The sequence below is a fragment of the Rosa rugosa genome, chromosome 1 (assembly GCF_958449725.1).
Source record: "Rosa rugosa chromosome 1, drRosRugo1.1, whole genome shotgun sequence".
NCBI classification, from domain to species: Eukaryota; Viridiplantae; Streptophyta; class Magnoliopsida; order Rosales; family Rosaceae; genus Rosa; species Rosa rugosa.
The window spans coordinates 71,685,196-71,707,104 of record NC_084820.1 but is presented as its reverse complement, the minus strand read 5'-3'; the positions used below and the strand labels follow the sequence as shown (position 1 = coordinate 71,707,104).

The following is a 21,909-nucleotide window of genomic DNA, read 5'->3' as shown; positions in this document are numbered from 1 at the left end:
CTACTAAACTTTAATATAAAAGGAAAAGGCTAAAGAATAAGCACACCACCTACTGCGGCATTCTACATAAAAGTTGTACATTATTACATTGTTGGAGAAAATATAAACAACCTTAACAAAGCACAGATTTGGCATATGTAAAAGTCATCTCTTTGAACTCCTAATAAATATTTGCTAAAAAAAAAAAAAATCTCCTTATAAACATCTGAGGCCTAGTTGCAGCCATCAAATAATTGTCATAACCAGCAAAATGTTACAGAAAGGGACTTGCGCCCACCATTTCACAGAGCATCAGATGATGAATAGTGATTACACCTCTGGAAGTTGGTGATTTGATCCATGTCACATTTTCAGCCACTTCGGCTTAACAGATTTTTTCTCAGCAGGCTTCTTCTCTTGGACAACAGGGGGTGGTGCCTCGTGTATAGGTTCTGGTGCAGTCTGAACGGGCTCTGCATGCTCTTTCACGAGTTCCAGACCTTTCAAAGACATGATCTCGTCGTGAAGGAAAGGACCTGACTTGACATCTGCAGTATCATCACCTGGACATGTCACACAAATGGTTAAGCATTTGGATTTAGCCATTGTTATTTACAATCACGGTCAAAATATAGGCAAATCAGTGAAAGAGAGATGGTGCACCCCTCTTATTCCCCCAACCTATCCACTTCCCCAACAGTGTAGAAATTCCATATTAAATGTGTATGAATCTTATATAAATAGTGTCACATAATCTAAAACAAGTTTGAGGTAAAAATTTTGATTCCTCAACAGTCATTTAAGACAAATACATCATAGTAGAGAAAGAGAAAATCAGAAAAAGCCTAGATAAGGCAAAATCACAAAGTTCAGTGGACAGTTACTATGGCACTGAAAAGCGAGCTCTAACCTTTTGGAATATCATATGAAAAATATACAATTGCACCAGGAGCAAAGCCAGCAGAGTAAAAGTCCTGTGTCATGTCTTTTATCAGCTTCTTAGGAGGAGTAGTATCTGCATATGTAAATGTTAGACTCTACTGCATAATCAGTTATTCCTATATGAAAAGGTCAATATTTCAACTCATAATCTACATACATATGTGGAACGATAATTCTGGTCGAGCAACCACTTTCATGAGGAGATCAACCAAGCTCTGAATTGTTTCTGATGGATGAAAAGTGGCCTCTAATGTTGCATTATCAGGAAAGCGAACCCTGATCACAGCCTGCAGATATGAAACTAGTCAAGAGTCGGAATAGGTTATGCATCAAGCAGCAAAAGAGTTGATCATCTACCAACAAGAACATCTAGAAACCATCACTACATCAAGCAGCAAAGAAATGCTTAAGGGTCTAAAAACCACCTTTGTTATCCTTGACCTGCGAGCTGCCTGTTCTGCCTCTCTAATCTTTCGTGTTTTCAGGAACTTATCTGTTCATTAGTAGGTATAAGTATCATTTGCAAAAGTAACTAGTGTATCAATGCAGTCCTCTGGATGTGCAAATAAGTAAAAACCTAACAAATATCAAATTTCTTTCAATGTTATTTGCTTTTTTCAATTAATAAACTTCGAAGAAGAAGAAAAATGTGTTTCCCATTCCACATATAATTGCTAGTAAAATACATAAGAAAAGGCTTCTACTTTTCTCCCTGAATCTTTATCATGCGGTTTCTATCAAACTCACCTTCCTTCTTGGTATTCATTATCCGATAATAATCCTCAGCAGTGAACTCATAAAGGTCATCTGGCTCCTCTGCCAGAGAAAACACAACAGAAAAGAAAAAATTCTGTTAGGCAATCTCAACGAGCTTGCATTGACAGATATTCTAAAGCATGCAAAAATCTCATCTGAATGTTTGTAGGGGGAGGATAGAAGTTGAAATTGTTCATACCAGTATTGGAGTCTGCATTTTGCGAAGAAGAAGATGCTGCTGTTTCAAAAACACGAATTTCTCTCCCAAACTTTTCTTTTGCTGCTGTGAGCTTGGCCTGAAACCACCCCCACAAAACAAAAATCCAAACGTAAATGTAACATCCCAACAACATATACAGCAAGAACCACCAACATTAAAACTATAATGGTCTCAACTCCAAAATTGTTACTTCATTTCTTAACACAACACATTAATACAATAAACCCCAGCAGTGATTTGCAAGCACTGACTTCAATGAAGACTTCAAATAGAACAAACACACAAAAGCAATAGCACACAATTGATACAGACACAAAAACCACCACAGAAAAAACTGTTCTCACACTCCAAAGCACCAAACTTCACATATTTTAGCTGCACCAAATTCATTCCTTGATATTTACCTCCACAGATCACCAAAGCACCAAAATTTATATACAAACTAAGTAAACCCATTAACAGAACCAAACCAAAGTTGGTTTCTTTATCAGCAAACTACCTCAAACCTAAAAATTAACACATTCTGCAACATACCCACAACTTAAAAACAGCCAAAAACCACTAATCAACACCTAAAACCCATCATACACAAAACCCAGATCGACCCCAGTAGCCAAAACCAATACAAAAGAATCAAGAAAATATGGCATGGATAGTAAAACGAGTTGGGTTTTCAAACCTTGGCTTCTTCGGCCTCCATGCGATCAATGTTGGTGACCCTCCTTCTTTTAGAAGAAGAATCAAGGATCATAGAGAACACGGCCTATAGAACCCAGAAGGGAATTTGATACTGGTTTTATGGGTTCAACTTCAACTGGGTCGGTTCAAGAGTCTCTTTCCTCTTTGGACTAGAAAGATGCTTACCTTTATGTATAGGGAATAGTGGGCTGGGCTTTGTTTTGCCAGTGGGCTGTTGAATGAGCCCAAATTTGTGAAGTATTGGAGCTAAAAAGCTCCCACCAAACCTTTTCTTTTTATTGTATGAGCCTTTGGGTTCACTCATTCCTTGGTTTACAATGAAGCCATGTCTAATCTAGTGATAAAAGTTGGCATCCAAGCTAAGCAAAAATGCAATGAGGTCACTACCATTTGTATATCATCACGTTTCTTATGTCATATGGTAATGTACCTGGCTAGGACTTTTTTGTTTACTTATCTTTCTACTAATCGACATTTTATGGAATGATAACTAGCAAAGCAATTTAGGTGGGGTCGACCCGAAATGGTTTAGGTGGATTGTAGTCTCCGATTATCACTGTTCGTTAGGGTTTTGGTCCTTTGTTTGTGATGTAAAACTTTAGTCATTATTCATTAATGGAAAAAGAAATGTATATACTGTTTTTCCTAACCAAGTGAAAGAATCAACTTATAATTTCATCGAATGAAGATACAATATACGTAATCTAAGCCTTGATAATGAATTTACTACATAGCCAACATGTAAGAGCTGATTTCCTTGTAAGAGAGACCATTTAATTTTTATTTCTTGTGGATAAATATAGCTTTTCGGTGAGATAGTTAACTTAATTCTCCATAGGAGCACATAGAAAGTTTACATCTTATATACGATTGAAATATGCATATGGTATAACTTAATCAATTTTGTATTAGGCTATTAGCTGATTAAAATACAAAGTTGGACACCTAGAAAGTTTACATCTTATAGTTAACAGTGGTGAACAAAGTATACATTATTTGCTTTGTTCAAACATGTCACTGCCGCTCCATTATGGACATTCTCGTGATATAAAGGAAAAAGTTTTCAGTGATGATTTTGCGTATCTACTGCATTAACCACAATACAAAACTAATAAAACATACTCAAACACACATTTCTCATTCGCATTCAAAAACTTAAAAATATCTTTATTTATTTTTAAGTCATATACAACATACATGACGAGACATGATTGGACGGTCGGACAATCCTAAAATCGAGTCATATCCGGTCGTCTTTTTCCGTCTCAAACTCTCAATAAACAAAAATAGGAACTATCATACAGTGGTGCGGCGGAGCAAGGTATCCTACTCAGTTCTCACCAAACCACACCAGACGACGACACCTAAACGAATCCACAGGTGGCCGGCAACAGTTTCACTGGCGCACGTCACAAACCGGGGCCCACCAACGCCCCCCATATAACAAACCTCCAAATTGAAAAAAGCAAAAAAAATCAAAAAAATTTAAAACCAGGTCCCGGCACTTTCCCATATTTAAAAAACCACCCCAGTTTATTCAAATTCACGATCTGAAAAAACCAAACCTTCCAGACCTCCATTTCCGATTAGGCCAAAAGCGAAAACCCAGAGAGAGAGAGAGAGGGAGGAGGTTAGGGTTAGGGTTAGGATTTGAGGGTGATGACTATGGACAGAGAGAAGGAGAGAGAGATAGAGCTGGAGAGTGCAATGTACACTAACTGTTTGCTGTTAGGTTTGGATCCGGCCATTATCGGACTCGGAGCCTCCAACTCCACTCCTCGGGTCGGGTTCTTCCGCCACTCCAACCCCAAACTCGGCGAGCAGCTCCTCTACTTCATCCTCTCTTCCCTCCGTGGCCCAATTCAATCCGCCAAGGTAATAATAACACACCGGATTCCAATCCCCCGATTTTGATTTTGATTTCGCTCTCTACGTCGTCGTTTTACGTGACACCGCGTTTTTTGATGATCTTGCAGGATTTCGATAAGGTCTGGCCAATCTTCGATTCTACGCAATCTCGCGATTTTCGTAAGGTGAAAAAAGCTTGAAGATTGATTCCTTTTTTTTTTTTTTTTTTTTGATGCTTTGATTTTTGGTGCTTGTTGAATTAGGCATTGTGTTGGTGTTTGAAATTTTGGTGTGATTTTTGGTTGTGAAGGTTGTGCAAGGGATTATTAGCGAGCTTGAATCGCAAGGGGCGCTTCCCAGGAGCAATTCGAGGGTTTCATCACTTGCTACATGTTGTGGACCGAGGTTGGTTGATGATTTACTTCTCCTGTTATTGTTTTTTTTTTTTTTATCGTTTTCGTAGTTAGTTTGTTCGGTTTTATAGTGGAATGGAGCTTGTTTATGAGTAGAAAGTCTGAAATCTACCGATAAAGTGAGGTTGTAGTTTTGTTTAATCCAGAAATGACTGCTAAACTAATGCAGGGAAATGTAGCTCTGTGTAAGAACAGAATTTGTTTTCTTCTCAATCAACCAATTTATGGCATTAGAATTGAAAGTTTGGTGCTTTATGAGTGTTGACGTGTCTGCCTAGTAAAATGATGATATCTTAGTTGTGCATACTCATAGTTCTCAATTTAATGGGTGTCTGATGGCGATGCATTTGGGTCCTTGTGATGGTATTTATGGTTCATTTGCTTAATGGACTGCAGGTTTGTAGAACTTCTGTGGCAACTTTCTTTGCATGCTTTGCGAGAGGTTCATAGGCGGACATTTGCAGCTGATGTAGCTTCTAACCCTCTTCCTGCGTCATTGACAGATGTGGCCTTTTCACATGCAGCCACTTTACTTCCTGTTACAAAGGTAGTGTTGACCACGCACGTAAAACTTAAAGCATGCATGATGTTTGCTACCAATAGCGTTTTGAAGTTGTGATCGAGTGTGTTCATACTTATATTGGTTTCGCATCATCCATTCATATATGCCATGGAAAAGTTGCACATACTTACAAACTCTTGACTGAGTCTTCAGGGTTAAGGTTTTCTCTAGATTATAATGTTGTTTAATGCTTTAATTGTGGAAAGCATTTTAGAAGAGGCCTAGACTGCTATAATTTTGTCTTCCTTGGCTTCCTTTCCTCTGTTTGCATATTCTCTTATGTCGGTTCCAAACTGTTTACTTGACCTTCAGTAGCAAAGATTTGAGCTTATTATTTTAAACAGGCTAGAATAGCACTTGAAAGAAGGAAGTTTCTTAAGAATGCGGAAACAGCAGTACAGAGACAGGCCATGTGGTCAAATTTGGCTCATGAAATGACAGCAGAGTTTCGTGGTCTGTGTGCTGAAGAGGTATAGGACTAACACTGAACAGCTTATTTTTACTGGACTTAATGGAAAATTCTAGAAGTTTGCAATTCATATCCAAGTTTATCTTTTGTGTTCTGATGTGTCTCTTCGTAAAACATGAATCCCAGGCTTATTTGCAGCAAGAGCTGGAAAAATTACATGATCTTAGGAACAAAGTCAAGTTGGAAGGGGAACATTGGGATGACCTTGTATCTAGTTCGAGTCAGAATTCTCATTTAGTATCCAAGGCTACTCGTTTGTGGGAGTCGATATTAGCCCGTAAAAGTAAGTCCAATCATCATCCTTGTAGTAGTATTATCAAATTGTGTCACACAATTATGTATTCATTTATTTAGTTCTTTAATTTCTGGTTAGATTCATACTCAGTTAATCAGTTTGATAATTCAACTCAATCTCCATCACATGTAGGTCAACATGAAGTTCTTGCTTCGGGCCCTATTGAGGATTTAATTGCTCATCGGGAGCATAGGTAATATACTGTCAAATATCATTTGAATTCACTAGAGGTCATTCAGCAATTTACCTTTGCATGCATAATTTTCCTTTATAGGTACCGCATTTCTGGATCTTCTTTGCTTGCAGCTATGGATCAGAGCTCTCAGGTTCCTTATGCAGATGTCTTATCTGTCCAGTCTGGTGATTTTACTCCTACACATGTAGATGATAAAGAGCAGAGTGATGGTTCACGTGTCAATATTAACAGAGAAAAGATGAAGAATAATTTAGATTCATCCCATTCACAAGTAAATGATGAAACTCTTCATCGAGCAGATGAGAGAAGTGGAAGAGTCCACCCAACTGTTGACGTGGCAGAAATTATCAGGCGTTGGACGCATGCTTTACAGCGTATTCATAAACAGTCGCTTCATATGGTAAGCCACTTGGAATTATGTTTTTGATTTTGTGGGGAAAATGATTTGAAAAATTGCATTCTTGTAGTCGTGCTTATATGCTGACTTGGGTTTATAACCTCTCAGTAATTGAATCTGTATTGTGCAAATGGTAATTTGTAGGCAAAAGCTAATGAGGGAGAGGGTCCAGAAATTCTAAGAAGTGCGCATGAAGGCAGTTCAAGTGGTCATGCCGAGTCATTAGCTGCAACACTAGCTGAACATCAGCAGCACTTGGTTAGCTTTCAGGTAAGCTTATGCTTTAACTGAACTGGTTATGGCTAAAGTGCTTCCAGCTTCTCAGTTTGGACTTCATGTAGAAGTTAGAACCAATTCTTGTCTAACATGGTAGACATCTAACATAAACTTGTAATGAAGTTGTCATTCATTTGAATCTTCATATATGACATTAAATGAAGTATTTCAATTTGAGTTATTTTTGTTGGTATGAGGGGATGTGGGATAGTGAATCCTAGTATGCTTGGACTTCTAGTACTGAATAGACATCGTAAGGCAGGCAATTATGAAATTGAGACACAAGTGGTGGATACGCTTTCTGGAATTCCCGTGATGCAAAATTCATTTTTCTTGAATATCCTTGTATAATCATCTGATGCCATGCTGAGATTTTCCAATTGTAACTTGTATAGGTTCTCATTAATCAACTGAAGGAAGTTGCTCCAGCAATACAAAAGTCAATATCAGAATGTACAGATAAAGTAGATAGCATTTCCTCTAATCTGCCTCCAATGACTAAGCATCCTGGCCGCTCAACCTCACCTAGTCAAGCACAGAGCAGTGGAAGGACATTGGTAATACACTTACCTATTTCATTCAAAACTAGTACCTACTAAAATATGTCCAATATTGAATGATTGCAGTATGATTTACTCATATTTTTTTTATTTGGAATATTTCAGGAGAGCACTGATGATGTGGCTGAAGTCACTTCGAAGTTGTCCACCTTTCAGCTCGAAAAGGTGTCAGCCAGTGCGCCTGCTCTAAAGCTCCCCCAGTTATTTAGCTTGACGCCTAATTCTCATAAGCGCCTTGCTTCAGCTACTCAAATAAGTCAAACAGAGAATTTTTCTGAAAGGAAACCTTTGGAGCAGCCTCTATCTAATAATCACATAGATAATCTGCCACAAGGTCTGCTGTGTGTCCTTGCTGTTCGTTTTTCATTGCATGTATAAGTGTTGGCTTGTGGAATGCCTTTCATTTTGTGCATGGATTCACAATTAGTTGTGGAACAGCTTTATCATGCAGGATTTTGATATTTATTTTCATGTATGCAGATAGTGATAGTAATTATGTCCAGAATTTAAAGAGATCTGTTAGAGAAGCTGCTTTGTCACGGAAGTCCTTCCATTCCAAATCATCACAAGGCAGTCATTCTGATGAAAGCTCAGAGCATTTCTTTATGCCTCTTTCATCATCTGGGTTTTCTCGTCTGGGTCCAGAATCTAAAGGGGGTTTGATAACTAGTTCGCTTCATGATTATGACCAAGTAAATGGGTTTCTTTCAGTTACGGGTTCAAACAGTGCTGCTTCTGATGCACAAAGATCGTTTTATGACTTTGAGGAAGCTCAGGAGCAGGTCTTCTCTCCTCCTTTGCTAATAGAAGATGCTTATGAAGACTTACTGGGTATGTTGCTTAAGGCACTGACTATTCTAGTTAGTAGGCTTCTTTTTGATTTAGTTTTTTATATGCACAGATTGTTGACTGGCTACATTTTAGTAATAAAGTGCTTCAAATTGAGTATACGGTTCTCTGCTGGTTCAGGCAACTTTCTGTTATATAGCTTATAAAATATGTCACAGAACAATCATACAATTACTTATTTTCTTTGAAACATCCCTCAAAATATCCACATCCTTATTCAATTATGATCTAGTTAGAATAGATCTCCATCATAGCTCAGCTCCATTTGTTATATGATGAGAGATGTTAAAATGTGAAAACATCTTATGAACTCCACTCCCCCTCTTTCTTTCCTTGTCTGAAACAATGAATGCATGCACTCTGGTTGACCATGGCTAGTGTTCGATATTTTGGTCTAGAACTAGCTTAGTTAAACCGTGATGTCTTTACTTTGCTCTTACTCATAATTTCTTCCCATTCATAGACAAGTTTGTTGACCCTTTTGCAGCACCGCTTTCAGAAACTGAAGCAGCATTAATGGAGCACTGAAATTGGTTGAGGAACAATTTGGTTACTGTGATGGTTTAGGTTGCCATATCTCGGGACACTTTCCACTTTCCTAATAATTGTTGCATGATTTCTTTGATGTTCTGTACATTTTCACCCTCCAGCTCAGCACAGTTAGTTTGTTGGAGGGAATTGTGAACCAACTAGCAGTGCTGCTGTACATGCTTGACTGCTAGGAACCGAGATAATTGTATCATGTTGAAACCTCTACCTGGAGCTTAGAAGCGAGATAAATCTACAGCTCCAAGCAAATTTTTGGGGAAGACAGTTTCTTGGAGTGTTTTTGTCCACAGATGTTACCTAGGAAGAACTACTACTACATCCGACTGATGGATCTGTAAGTTAAAGAAGAAGTGTATCTTGCTCTTGCAATTCTTAGCCCTACAGTGTGCCGCGATACTTGTTTCTCCAAGTATCATGATGTTTAAGTTGACTACCAAGATTTTGATTGTTGGTCCGGTTTATATGTATCTGATTAATTTGGACACAGATGTATGTTGCTCAAAGCCTCGAACGATAGAAATGAGAAATTGTTGTTGAATCATAGGGGTTCTTCTGTGTTTTTGTACAGTAATTTTTCTTCTCCAATGCTGGAATTATGAGTAAATTTACTTGTTTGAGTAGAAAAAGATAAATATTCAAATTAATCTCTGTGATATTCCTCTTTTCCAATTGTTAGATGTTAAACTTGTTGCAATAGGAACAAGCAACTTTTTTTTTTTTTTTTTATGGATAATAGGAACTAGCAACTTGGATCTATAAGAAAACAAGAAGCTGTGAAACGACACGTTTCGCTCAGATCCCGGCGGATTCGAAATAAAAGACCTCAGCCCTCGGTCACTGCCAGTTGTCACATCTCACTGTGCTTGCCCTGTACCAAGTGCTAAAGTTATGAGCGGAATTACCATTTCAGCCTTTTTCATTCCTTTTAAAAGTTTTTTTCTTTTTCTTTTTTTGGCTAAAAAAGTGTGGGTAAGAAATAGCTTGGGAAAACTATTCTCCTTATCAGGGCTTCGTTGAATCATCACCAGTAAACCGACTTCCAAATCAGGGAATACATGTAGCACAACAGATGAGCGGTAGTTATAGATCACAGACACAACGCCACTTTAGACTATCATGACGCTTATCTTAACAACCTCCAATTTTTTTGCTCAACTGCAGCACACGCATCAGTGGACATACGGAATCGGATGGATATTGTCGTACGCTTTAACTTGATTATCCACCAATAAACTAACAAAAGACTTTTGGAGCGGTTATTAAACTTAAGTTGAGACTCAACCACAAACGAGCTTATATCAACTGAACCGACCCTTATTGACACCTCTTGAAAGATTTGGTCCCCATCTGAGTGAAAGGTTAGTTTGGTCAAATGGGATAGCTGGCCTCCCATCCTCTAGAGTGAATCAAAAAATCCAAAGAAATTTCTTCAAGTTAAAATAAACAATGGAGGTAAAAAGAAAAAAAAGAAAAATCAATCTGTTTATGCTTTTTTCAACAACCAAAAACATTATTATACTTTTGAGTGGAGAAAAAGATAAACCGGTTTTTATCAAATTTACAATAATTAGAAACTTTCATCTAACAAAAAAAAAAAAAAAAAAACTTTGATCAAAAAAAGAAAAAGAAAATCCAATGACAACAGCCTTACAGCCGCCAAAGATTGCTGTGTTCTTCAACACCCACCCACCTTTTTATTTTACTGAAAAATTTATATTTTCTCCTTCTCTCTCTCTCTCTCTCTCTCTCTTAAACAAACAAGAAGCAGAAGCGCTGAAGCTAAAGCAGAAGCAGCTCAACTTTCTCTGTAAGCATCTAAGAACATTCATTAATTTCTCCAAAGATTGCTCCTTTATTTCCTTCTTTGCATGTCTCAAGCTACCTGGGCTTGAAAAATTTGGGTTTTAAAGTTGTTGAAGAAACCAAAATGGGATTTTTAGATCATACCCAGATCTTGTTTCTTTCTGATCCAGCTGAATTGGGTGTTCATTTTTGGGAAGAGGGTCAGAGATTCAGTAATGGGTTTTCAAGTTTTTGATGTTTTCAGCTCAAGTCAAAGTCTTTAGCTTTTGAATGCAAAATTTGATGGTTTTATGCATCTGGGTTTTTGTCTATGTAGGTTGGGATGTTAGATTGTTAGTTGTGAAAGGTCAAAGTTTAGTATTATTTGAGCAAAGTTTGGATTTTTGGGTTTGATTGATATGGATCAGAGATCATGAACTAAGCCAGCTGCTGATTTTGCATTGTTTTGTTTCATTGGAATTATGCAGCTTTTGATATCTGTGCTCCAGATTTCCTCAATTGGATTGGAACATTTCTTTTTTAGTTGAGGAAGATCTGTGTGTTCATCAGGGAGAGAATATAAGCAGCTTACAGTGTGATTCTTGCTTCATTGGGGCGAATTTTGGGTTAATGTTTTCGGGGTTTTTCTCGGCTCATTGAAGTTGTGTGTTTCCTCCATCAGTGATGCAGTGTTTGGTTTGAAAGTGCAAGAAGAAGAGATATTGTTTTGCCAGTTAAGTTATGATCAAACAGATACTTAATAGACTTCCTAGGAAGCCCAAGTCAGCTGAACATCGTGAAGGAGGAGCCTCGAACACTTCTTCAAATGCTTCAACCAGTTCAAGAAGTGGTTCAACGAGTAGTAAATTTGCAAACTCGGGTAGTACGTCTCTTTCAGGCCCTAATTCTACTCCTAACTATGGAGTAAATCATGGAAGCAAGCTTAACCAGGATGTGAATGCAAAGGTTAATGGGAATTCATTTGCTTCATTTGAGGCATTGCCTAGCTTCAAAGATGTTCCGAATTCGGAGAAGCAGAACTTGTGCATAAAAAAGTTGAACTTGTGTTGTTATGTGTTTGACTTCACTGACCCAACAAAAAACCTCAAGGAAAAGGACATCAAGCGACAGACGTTGGTAGAGCTTGTGGATTACATTGCTTCTGCCAATGGGAAGTTCTCAGAAAGTGTCATTCAAGAACTTGTAAAGATGGTGTCCATAAACTTATTTAGAACATTCAGTTCTCCACCCCATGAAAATAAAGCTCTAGAGGCCTTTGACTTAGAAGAGGACGAGCCCTCAATGGACCCCGCATGGCCGCACTTGCAAGTTGTGTATGAATTGTTCTTGAGGTTTGTGGCATCACCTGAGACAGATGCAAAGTTGGCTAAGAGGTACGTTGATCACTCGTTCGTTCTCAAGTTATTAGGTCTTTTCGATTCGGATGACCACAGAGAGAGAGACTACTTGAAAACTGTTCTGCATCGAATCTATGGGAAATTTATGGTGCACCGCCCATTCATCAGGAAAGCAATCAACCACATCTTCTACCATTTTATTTTTGAAACTGAAAAGCATAATGGGATTGCTGAGCTGTTAGAGATTTTGGGAAGTATAATCAACGGTTTTGCTCTGCCATTGAAAGAAGAGCACAAACTCTTTCTTGTTCGAGTGCTTATTCCACTCCACAAGCCAAAATGTGTATCCTTGTACCATCAGCAGCTATCTTATTGCATTACCCAATTTGTGGAGAAAGACTGTAAACTTGCTGATACAATAATCCGTGGGTTACTAAAATATTGGCCTATTACAAATAGTTCGAAAGAGGTCATGTTCTTAGGTGAGCTGGAAGAAGTTTTAGAAGCTACTCAGCCTGGAGAGTTCCAGCGCTGTATGGTACCATTGTTTCGCCAAGTTGGCCGTTGCTTGAGCAGTTCACATTTTCAGGTTGGTGGGTTTCCTATTTGGCAGTTTATCTTGTATGGGTGTCCTGTATTAATCTTTGTAATAGTAGAGGTGGTGATGGGAATACAGTATATCACTGGTTTAAGCTGTGTGAACTAGTTTGTGGGTGGTGAAATACTGAGCTCTATAGAATGTTTGTTCATGTAGTTTGTATTTCTCCCTCCAGCATCTTAAATATATGTTAGTAATTAATTTTACTGCCATCTAGGGGTCAAGAGTAAAATGGAGATAATGATGTTCTGATTTATATCGTAAACTGATAAAGGTGCACCTTAGGTGTTTCGAATTTGCAACCTTGGATCTTAAGATGCTGGTTTGAATCATTTAATGCAATCCTGCATTTAGGTTGATATGAGAACAGTTCTTGGTTAGTTACCTGTCCTACTTTGAAAGAAAATTTCTGGTTATACCTAGTTAAATATCGTGTGATGGATAGTACATAGAAGGACAAACTGAGACAAAATGTATGGAAATAGATATACAAAGTTTCCTCAATTTACTTCTTTACTTTAGTGCTATAAAAAATTATTATTCTTTTTCAATAAGAGGAGTCAGTTAGCATTTCTGTACAGTAAATTTACAGTTATGCTCTCTCTATCTCACTCACACAGTCACACGTATAGATACCCTATTTGTCTGATTTACAGTGTATGCTCTCTCTATCTCGCTGACACGTATATGTACCCCTATTGGTCCTTTAATTGCAGGTGGCGGAAAGAGCTCTGTTCTTATGGAATAATGATCACATTTCAAACTTAATCAAACAGAATCGCCATGTTTTATTGCCCATCATATTCCCTTCGTTGGAGAGAAATGCAAGAAATCACTGGAACCAGGCAGTTCAGAGCCTAACACTAAATGTCCGCAAGATATTCTCTGATATTGACCCTGAGCTTTTTGAGGAATGCTTGCTCAAATTCCAGGAAGATGAAGCACAAGAGAAGGAAATGAGTTTGAAACGTGAATTGACTTGGAAACGTTTGGAAGAGATTGCTGCAAAGAAAGCTTCTGCAAGTAACGAAGCGGTGCTTGTGTCCCCAAGAAAAGCCATGGGCAAACCTTCTGGCTAGCAAGTTAGAAAACCTCATAGTGTGATCACAGTGGTTTTCATATTCAAATTATTACGCAGACCATAGACTGACATTGCTATATAAGTTCTGAGATATCAATCTTCTTGTTGTTGGTTCCTCCGGTACGTTAACTTCCGAAATTGGGAATGTCAGGTGATCAAGTCACAGAGCATGAATGGCTCAATCTGGAATACAATTAGCCCCCTTTTGGTTTACCATGTGGGGTGTGGGCTGTATATATTTGATTGGGTGTAGAAGAAGAACAAAAGGGTGTGCTGCTGCCACAGACATCATGGTCAAATTGGAGAATTGGCTAGTAAGTTACTCCTTTTGTCATCAGGGTTTTTAAGTTAACAAAAGGGCTTGAAATTGACATACTTTTGGATTTGGTTTAATAGAGATATCATTCCTATCATCATCGATCTTTAGTTACATGTATTGTATCATGTATGTATCATCAAACTATGTTGCTTCTGCTTTTGTGAATGGATCCTTTCATATACCTCGTATAGTTTCGAGTCGTCAAGCTGACTTTGATGTTTCGGTCATTCATTTATTCATCACATTTGCTAGCTCCTGGCAGTGTGTTTGAGTTTCCTCAACAAGTTTATGCTTAGCGTGGAAGACACATCTATTATGGATGAGCTGTGAGATGGGTTGGCCAACTTGTTTGCATTTGCACACATACTCTAAGCAATAATTCGTATCCCCATCATTTACAAATGGTCTACCTGTTGTTGAATGCTGACTATACTTGGCTTTGAATACTGAGTAGTCACAATATAACAATCTAACTATCCTAACAGAATGTGAGGCAGGCCTTGTGCCTATGGCCTCGAAATTTTAAACTTTACATATAGATTTGTGCTTGTTTATCCCTGATTTTGAATTTAGAGTTTTAGACCATTCACTTTTTTTTAAATTTTTTGTTTGACTGAAAGGGAGAAATTATAACATCACTGAAACAATCATCCTTGTTCAAGAACCGCCATTCTAGCAACAATAAAAAAACAAAACAAAAAAAATTACTAATCCAAAGAGAATGAAAACCTACCGCTAAAATTGATGCAGAGGAGGAGAAATCATTGGTTCCCACTGCCTTCTTTACCCTAGTTATTCTGTCAGTCCTCTTCGCTTTAACAACCAAAGAAACCAGGACCTCTGCCAGTTTAAGAACTTCCTGCCCTGCATCCTTTTATGGGCCATTCCTAGACGTCCCAAGTTATTTCATTATATTTTTACACATATACACACAAGAGCTCAGCTGGCCAGACGTAAAACCCTAGCCGTGCCCATCAAGTTTTGTTTGTGCTTAAACCCAGTTCTCACACAAAGCAAAAATAAGCTTACCATGGTGAAGTCGTACCTCAGATACGAGCAGGGGGCCGCCTTCGGCGTCATAGTGTCCGGCGGTTCAAACATCACGTACGATGGCTCCGGTAAGCACCTTGTTGCTCCGGCCCTGGAAACGCTGGGCGTGTGGCACGCGCGTCAAGGCATTTGCTCCAAAACCCTAACTCCTTCTTTGGAACATCCTACTTTGGTCACCTGCATTGCGGCCTCACCTTGTTCTTCTCTGGTAAACTTACCCTTTTGTCTGATAACTTTGATAGTTGAAAGAAAGGATTTTTGTCTCATAACTTTGATAGTTGAAAGAATTTCTTATATTCAGTTTTATGCAATTTGAGGCAATATATATGTCACTAGTTTTGATTGATAAATGCAGATAGCCTGTGGGTATGGAGATGGTAGTATAAGAATTTGGGATTCTGACACTGAAACCTGCGACAACATTTTCAATGGTCATAATGGGGCTGTTACTGCCTTACGGTACAATGAGCGTGGGGATATGGTTGCATCTGGAGGCCAAGATAAGGACATTGTATTATGGGATGTGGAGATGGGCGAGGGCAGATATCGTCTCCGCGGGCATGCCAATCAGGTTTTATTCTAGTTCTTCAAATGAAACTTATATGCATGTTTTCTTATAACTCTTGATAATCCAATTTCAGGCTGTGGTTTTATGACATTTGTGTATATTTCATGTATCGTAGGTCACTGATCTTGTTTTCTTGGATTCTAGTAACAAACTCGTTAGTTCCTCAAAAGATAAATTGTTGAAGGTGTGGGATCTTGGAAACTTGAATCAAACCCCGTATTGCATGCAGACGATTAGTGGCCATCATAGTGAAATTTGGTCCATAGATAGGGATCCAGATGAAAAGTATTTAGTCTCGGGGTCTGCAGACCGAGAACTAAGATTTTACACAATTAAGCATAACTTGGAAGGTGGCCAATCCATTTCTAATGGGAATGGAACTGAGATTGTGAGCTGTGAAGATAACAAATGGGAAGTTTTGAAGCTGTTTGGTGAATATAATAAGCGGCAAAGCAAGTATAGAGTTGCAACTGTAAGGTTCAACAAGTCTGGAAACTTGCTGGCTTGTCAAGAGGCAGGAAAGACAGTAGAAATATTCAATGTGTTGAATGAGGCTGAATCAAAGCGTAAAGCAAAGCGCAGGCTTCGCCGGAAGAAAGAGAAGAAAAATGCAAAAGGGGAGCCTGAGGTGATGGAAGATGGAGACACAAATCATGAAGCTGGAGAAGAAGGAAATAATCTTGTGGTTACTGTCTCTGATGTCTTTGAACATCTCCAAACTATTTGAGTTGCCAAAAAGATATGTTCCATCTCTTTCTCTCCAAATCCCCCAAAGAATTTGCGAGCTACATTAGCTCTGTCGCTGAACAATAATTTGTTGGAGTTTTATTCTGTTGAATGTGCACTGACAAAAAAAACACATACTATAGAGCTCCAGGGTCACCGATCTTCTGTTAGAAGTTTGACACTGAGCTCAGACAACAGCTTTCTGATGTCAACTAGTGATACTGAAGTCGAGCTTTGGAATCCTAGTACCGGTAACTGCCTTCATACTATTGACATTCCAAATCTGGTGAGTGGTTTTATCCTTCCCAATAACAAATATGCACTTGTTGGATCTAAGGGTGGAAATATGGAGATTATTGACACCGGGAATGCCACTGTCACTCAAGTAGTGGAAGCTCATGGTGGTTCTGTTCAATCTATTGTAAGACTTCCCAATGAAAATGGTTTTGTCACAGGAAGTTTGGATGGTTATGTTAAGTTCTGGGAATATGAAGTCAAACAAAAGTCTCCCCAAGTATGTCTTCTCTACCTTTTCCTATTTGAAGTTCTAATCCTATAGTTATAGTTTAACTTCTCCTGTATTAACTATAGGACTTAACTCTGGTGCTGTCTTAGTTCATATTTTAAAAGTAGATCAGCCTTTGCGTCTTGTTTTCTGAAGTCCATAAAAGCATTGATGATATGCAAATTGGAATCAACCACTTTTAATACGTATTGATCATAGTCATTTCAACAATCAGGAGAATATATACATCCCTAGTTTTGATCTTAGAGCTTCTATATAGATACATTTATAGGTATGTATGCTTATATAGTTACTTACATACATGTCTGTGCACGTGCTAAGGTAATTAGAAGAATGTTTATCTTTCTTTTTTATAAAGACATCTTTGGGTGAATTACTTATTTATGATACATTTCTTCTGTGATAAAATGCCATTCTTGATGTTGCCTTCCATCTTTTTTTCTTTCATTAATTTTTCTCTTCTCAGATGTGTATCAGTTCGTCATCTCCATATTAATCTGGTTAAGCTTGACTGCATGCACTCTGTTTGTAACAGGATCTGCACTCTGTTTGTAACAGGATTCTAAGCACCTAATGGTGACAAATGTAAGAACCATGAAAATGGATACTGACGTTCGTGTGGTTGCTGTTAGCCCCGATGCCAGATATATTTTGGTTGGCTTGGACTCCACAGTAAAGGTCAAATTGACATAATCATCCATTGCATTGTTTCATTTAACTACCAAGTTGTAAACCCAGACATATTTAGGCTTTAGACTCTGGAAAACGTGGTAAATTTGAATAGGCATCATTTTTTAGTTCCTCCTTTGTTCATCTGAAGTTATTTTTCAACACAGAATTATATCTATTAGAGTTAATTACATACAAGTGCATATTTGTATGCACATTCTATATCTATTAACATGCATCACAAAATTTACTACCTTGATTATTAATTCATGTAGAGCTAGAGTGTTATATAGTGAAATGCCTAATATGAGCTTGGATGAAGTATTATAAGGCTCGGATACAGATTCTGTATCCGAATTTTTTATTTTATTTTTCTATGTTGCTTCTTTCCATAATATTACTGTTTTCATCCTGCGTTTGTAATTTCAATTAATAATATCTGCATTACTAAGCGTCTTTTCTTAACTTGGGCATTCTATTTTTAGGTATACTATATGGACAAGCTCAATCCTTTCCTTACCTTAAATGGTCATACGCTGCCTGTGCTATGTATGGATGTGTCATCTGATGGAGATCTGATAGTGACTGGATCTCAAGACAAAAATGTAAAGATTTGGGGTTTAGATTTTGGCGACTGCCACAAATCAATGTTCTTTCATAGGAGCAGTGTTAAGCAAGTTAAATTTGTGTCAAATACCCATTACGTGGTTAGTGTTGGTAAAGATAAGCAAGTGAACTACTGGGATGCTGATAAATTTGAGTTACTTTTAACTATTGAGGGACACCATGAGGGTGTTTGTTGCCTCGCTATTAGCAACCTTGGTGATTTTTTTGTCACGGGATCTGTTGATCGATCGATACGTCGCTGGGATCGTATTGACGAGCCATTTTTTTTGGAGGTAATTGCTTCTTCTTAAGGAAGAACGCCTTTTTTCCACCTGAAATTTGTACTAATATCTAAAATTTGGTTTCTGTCTTTCTGTTGGTAGTGGTACTGATGCTTTAGGTTGAATATGTACTTCTTAAAAAGACATGTTCTTGCCCTATTAACAAGCTTAGTTTGAAATTTCAGGAAGAGAATCAGAAAAGGTTGTTAGAACGTTATGAGTCTGAGCTCAAGCATGCAGCGGAAGAAGAAATTCCTGAGAAGGGAGCTGTGGCCTTAGTGGGAAAGGAAAAAACAATTGATCTGACAGATGAACTTATTAATGCACTAGATGTAGCTGCCGAATATGAGGTAAATTTGTTTCTGAAAGTGATTACGTTTGAACTTTTTCTTTATGGTCAAAGATTAGGTTCTCACTTGATCAATGATTCTTGAAAGTGAGATAACATTATATGTGCACCATACGTCTCAGCATATATTAATTTAAAAAATTTCTTTTGAGAAGTAAAGAATATGTTGAAAGGGGAGACATCTCAGCAGACACACTCTTCGAATGTAATTCAAATATGATAATCTGATTGCCTCCTCAAGTTACAAAAGCGCCTGAATTTTAAGCTTCAAGAATAATAAAATTCCTGAATGACAGATGCATGTTCATTATGAATGTAATGTATTACAACATGTATGATGAGTGGATCATCAGAAACTAAAGGACACATTTGGCAGTGCTTGTTTCTTCATTTATATGCAGCATGCGTTATTTAATCAAACTCAATATATTGAAAGTTTCAACTTTTCTCTGTTATAATTTATGAATTGTAACTTGTCCTGATTTTGAATTACAAAATCACAATTTTATCTGTAAAGCACTATGCCAGATGGTGATTGTGCTTGGAAATAAGGAAAAAAGAAACACCAGAAGATGAGGGTTCCAAATCTTAAGTATTGGAACTTGTTTTTCTCTGAATATTAAAGACAATGAATTTTGCTTTTGGAAATTGGTTTCACCAATTTACCGCCTCTCATGACCTTTTGGTTCTTGACTTCACTAACCACCAATCAAACGGAAACTTACTACTAAATATGGCTCTAATTCTGTAAATATAGTCTTAGTTGTATTTCAATTGAATTGTTTCACCATGTCGTTTCAGGGGAAAAAGTCCAGATCTGATCATGTTCTGTATGCACTTTCAAAGATTAAGAGTGATCTGGAGTTGGTGCTACTGGTATGCTTATGTTTTTCCCGATTCCCAAAATGGGATGCTAAAAAGTTTTAGAGCTCTTTTTTTGTTTGCCTTATAAATATTGTTCGAATGCAGGGTTGGGGTTGGTCTAGTTGTGTGGAATCAGTACAATATATGTGTTGTCCTTCTCAAATCTTTGCTAAAATTGCATCTTTTTCTTGTCTTAACTTTCACACTTTTTCGTTGGTGCAATGCCATGCCATAAGGAGCTAGACTAGCTTACTTTTATACGTATATTTAGGGTTCAGGAACTAACTGAATCAAAGCTGGTGTAATTATCTGCTTCGAAGGAATTAACTGATTAGAAAAATCTACTGCACCTTATTGCCTTCAGCCGGTTGAACTTTTCTTTTTGGGATTTACTATTTATTTTTCTTTATAAGGTACGTTATGCATGGTCAACTCTTCATTGTAATTTAAGATTACTAACATCGGAATTGCAGTGCTTACCATTCACAGAAGCTTTGAGGCTTTTGCCTTACTTGGAGGACCTTGCTTCATATCCTGACCAGGTTGGTGTCTGTTCATTTTTTCCAATGGACTTTGGTCTGCGGTGGTTTCTTTTGCTCTATCTATTCTTTCGCACAGTTTTCTGTAGTGGCTTATGCCTCTTATATCCTCTTGTCCTTGTAATACAGCATGCTTTGATTGCATCATGGTTCCTAGAAAACTATCACTCATTTATAAATTGCCCCTTTTTTGAAAGAATGGAACTTTCCAGTTTAGTATTTAAGGTTTACAACTGCTGCAGTTTATCGATATTTCCTTTTTTCCTATGAGAAGAATAAAAAAAAAAAAAAACAATTTTTTTTCAGGCTGAACTTGTTAGCAGGGTGGTTACATTCCTATTCCAGATGCATTTCCACCAGTTGGTTTCTACGCCAGCAATTAAACCTATATTAAATTCTCTGAAAGAGACTCTTTATCCCGGATTAAAGGTAACGGTACCATTCAGCATTCATTTTAGGACACAAAATCAGAAGTTTAATAGTTCCTTTCAAGTCGATTCTCCTTCGAATGCATGTAGTTTCTATGTAAAACATAAAGGAACTTGGAATTTCTGTTGACATGATGAGGTTTGGATATTTCCAGGAAAGAAAAGATATTATTGGTTACAACCTCGCCGGGATCAGTCACATTAAGGTGCGAAAAATGATTCTCTGGATTGTAAGCGAATTCATTGTCTTTGTGAAACTTAGTTTATTTATTCCGTTTAATGTTTCAGCAAATGTTGGATTCGAGATCAAATGTCAAACTCAAGTTTCCTCTAGATGCAAAAGAAGAGCGTGAAAGAAAAAAAATCAGACTCATGATGTGATAGGAATGCATACTTGCCAAGGCTCTCCCTTTTTAGACAATTTGATCGCCGTGACAACACTGACTGACCGGAGCTGGCCTGTCTATTAGCCTGAGAAGGAAGTGAACTGAATTGTGAGCTGTTGCACTAGTGTATTTCCTTGTATGGATTGCGAATATTGGATTATGAAAAAGGCTACAACACAAACTCCTCCTACAAAGCATTCTACTTTTCTAATAAACTACACTTCCATTTAATTATATGTGCTCGCGCTTTCTTTTGGAACCTGGGGACAGAGAAAGTGAATTCGTAGTTTACCTCCTTAGAATTCTAGAACTTGAGGGGTCTCAGAGGAATCTCATACTCTCCAATTTAATCAATCATTCAAAATTAACGAATTTGGGTCATTCTGATTCATGTTTCGGTCGACCAAAACACGAACATGTGTGTAACAACTATAAGTGAAGTAAAAAATAAAAAGTAAAAGCAATAATTCCCCTTGAGAAATAGAAGCCAGTACCATTTGTGTTGGATTTCTTGCATGTTTATATGGACTACAGCCCCCCACGGTTTATATACTTCTCTACCTCTAATAAATTTCGGTTTTATTCAGACTCCGTGTTGGTTTAATTTATAGGCTGTTGCAAAAAGTGCTGCCGGCACACTAACGAGAAAGTTGGCGCGCAGAACTGGCCTTCAGGGTTCCCGGGTTAAGTACGTCTTCTAGTTTGGTCCCTCTGGGCCAATTCCAAGTTGTTCCTCAACTTCGATAGTCCTAATGGAGTTTGGTCTCTG

General features: G+C 37.8%; 3 protein-coding genes and 1 pseudogene across 3 annotated transcripts; 3 read left to right on the top strand and 1 right to left on the bottom strand.

Moving 5' to 3' along the window:
• Positions 1-30: 30 nt before the first annotated feature.
• On the bottom strand, positions 31-2,737 carry LOC133707182 (plant UBX domain-containing protein 1). Its single transcript, XM_062132746.1, has 7 exons — positions 2,577-2,737; positions 1,877-1,973; positions 1,669-1,737; positions 1,347-1,414; positions 1,079-1,208; positions 890-994; positions 31-542 (listed from the first exon to the last, which is right to left on the bottom strand). The coding sequence occupies exons 1-7, from the start codon at positions 2,646-2,648 to the stop codon at positions 343-345; spliced, it is 741 nt and encodes a 246-aa protein (XP_061988730.1). The 5' UTR covers positions 2,649-2,737; the 3' UTR covers positions 31-342.
• A 1,353-nt stretch (positions 2,738-4,090) lies between these two features.
• Positions 4,091-9,551, top strand: LOC133726692 (AUGMIN subunit 6). The gene is made up of 13 exons (XM_062154288.1): positions 4,091-4,471; positions 4,573-4,629; positions 4,755-4,849; positions 5,254-5,404; positions 5,764-5,889; positions 6,015-6,171; positions 6,316-6,376; positions 6,458-6,779; positions 6,921-7,046; positions 7,448-7,609; positions 7,718-7,946; positions 8,093-8,443; positions 8,949-9,551. The coding sequence occupies exons 1-13, from the start codon at positions 4,256-4,258 to the stop codon at positions 8,987-8,989; spliced, it is 2,094 nt and encodes a 697-aa protein (XP_062010272.1). The 5' UTR covers positions 4,091-4,255; the 3' UTR covers positions 8,990-9,551.
• A 1,107-nt stretch (positions 9,552-10,658) lies between these two features.
• Positions 10,659-14,336, top strand: LOC133726691 (serine/threonine protein phosphatase 2A 57 kDa regulatory subunit B' theta isoform-like). Its single transcript, XM_062154287.1, has 3 exons — positions 10,659-10,817; positions 11,281-12,739; positions 13,465-14,336. Exons 2-3 carry the CDS (start codon positions 11,534-11,536, stop codon positions 13,825-13,827), a joined length of 1,569 nt encoding a protein of 522 aa, XP_062010271.1. The 5' UTR covers positions 10,659-10,817; positions 11,281-11,533; the 3' UTR covers positions 13,828-14,336.
• A 145-nt stretch (positions 14,337-14,481) lies between these two features.
• On the top strand, positions 14,482-21,374 carry LOC133726690 (uncharacterized; annotated as a pseudogene).
• The last annotated feature ends 535 nt before the right edge of the window (positions 21,375-21,909 follow it).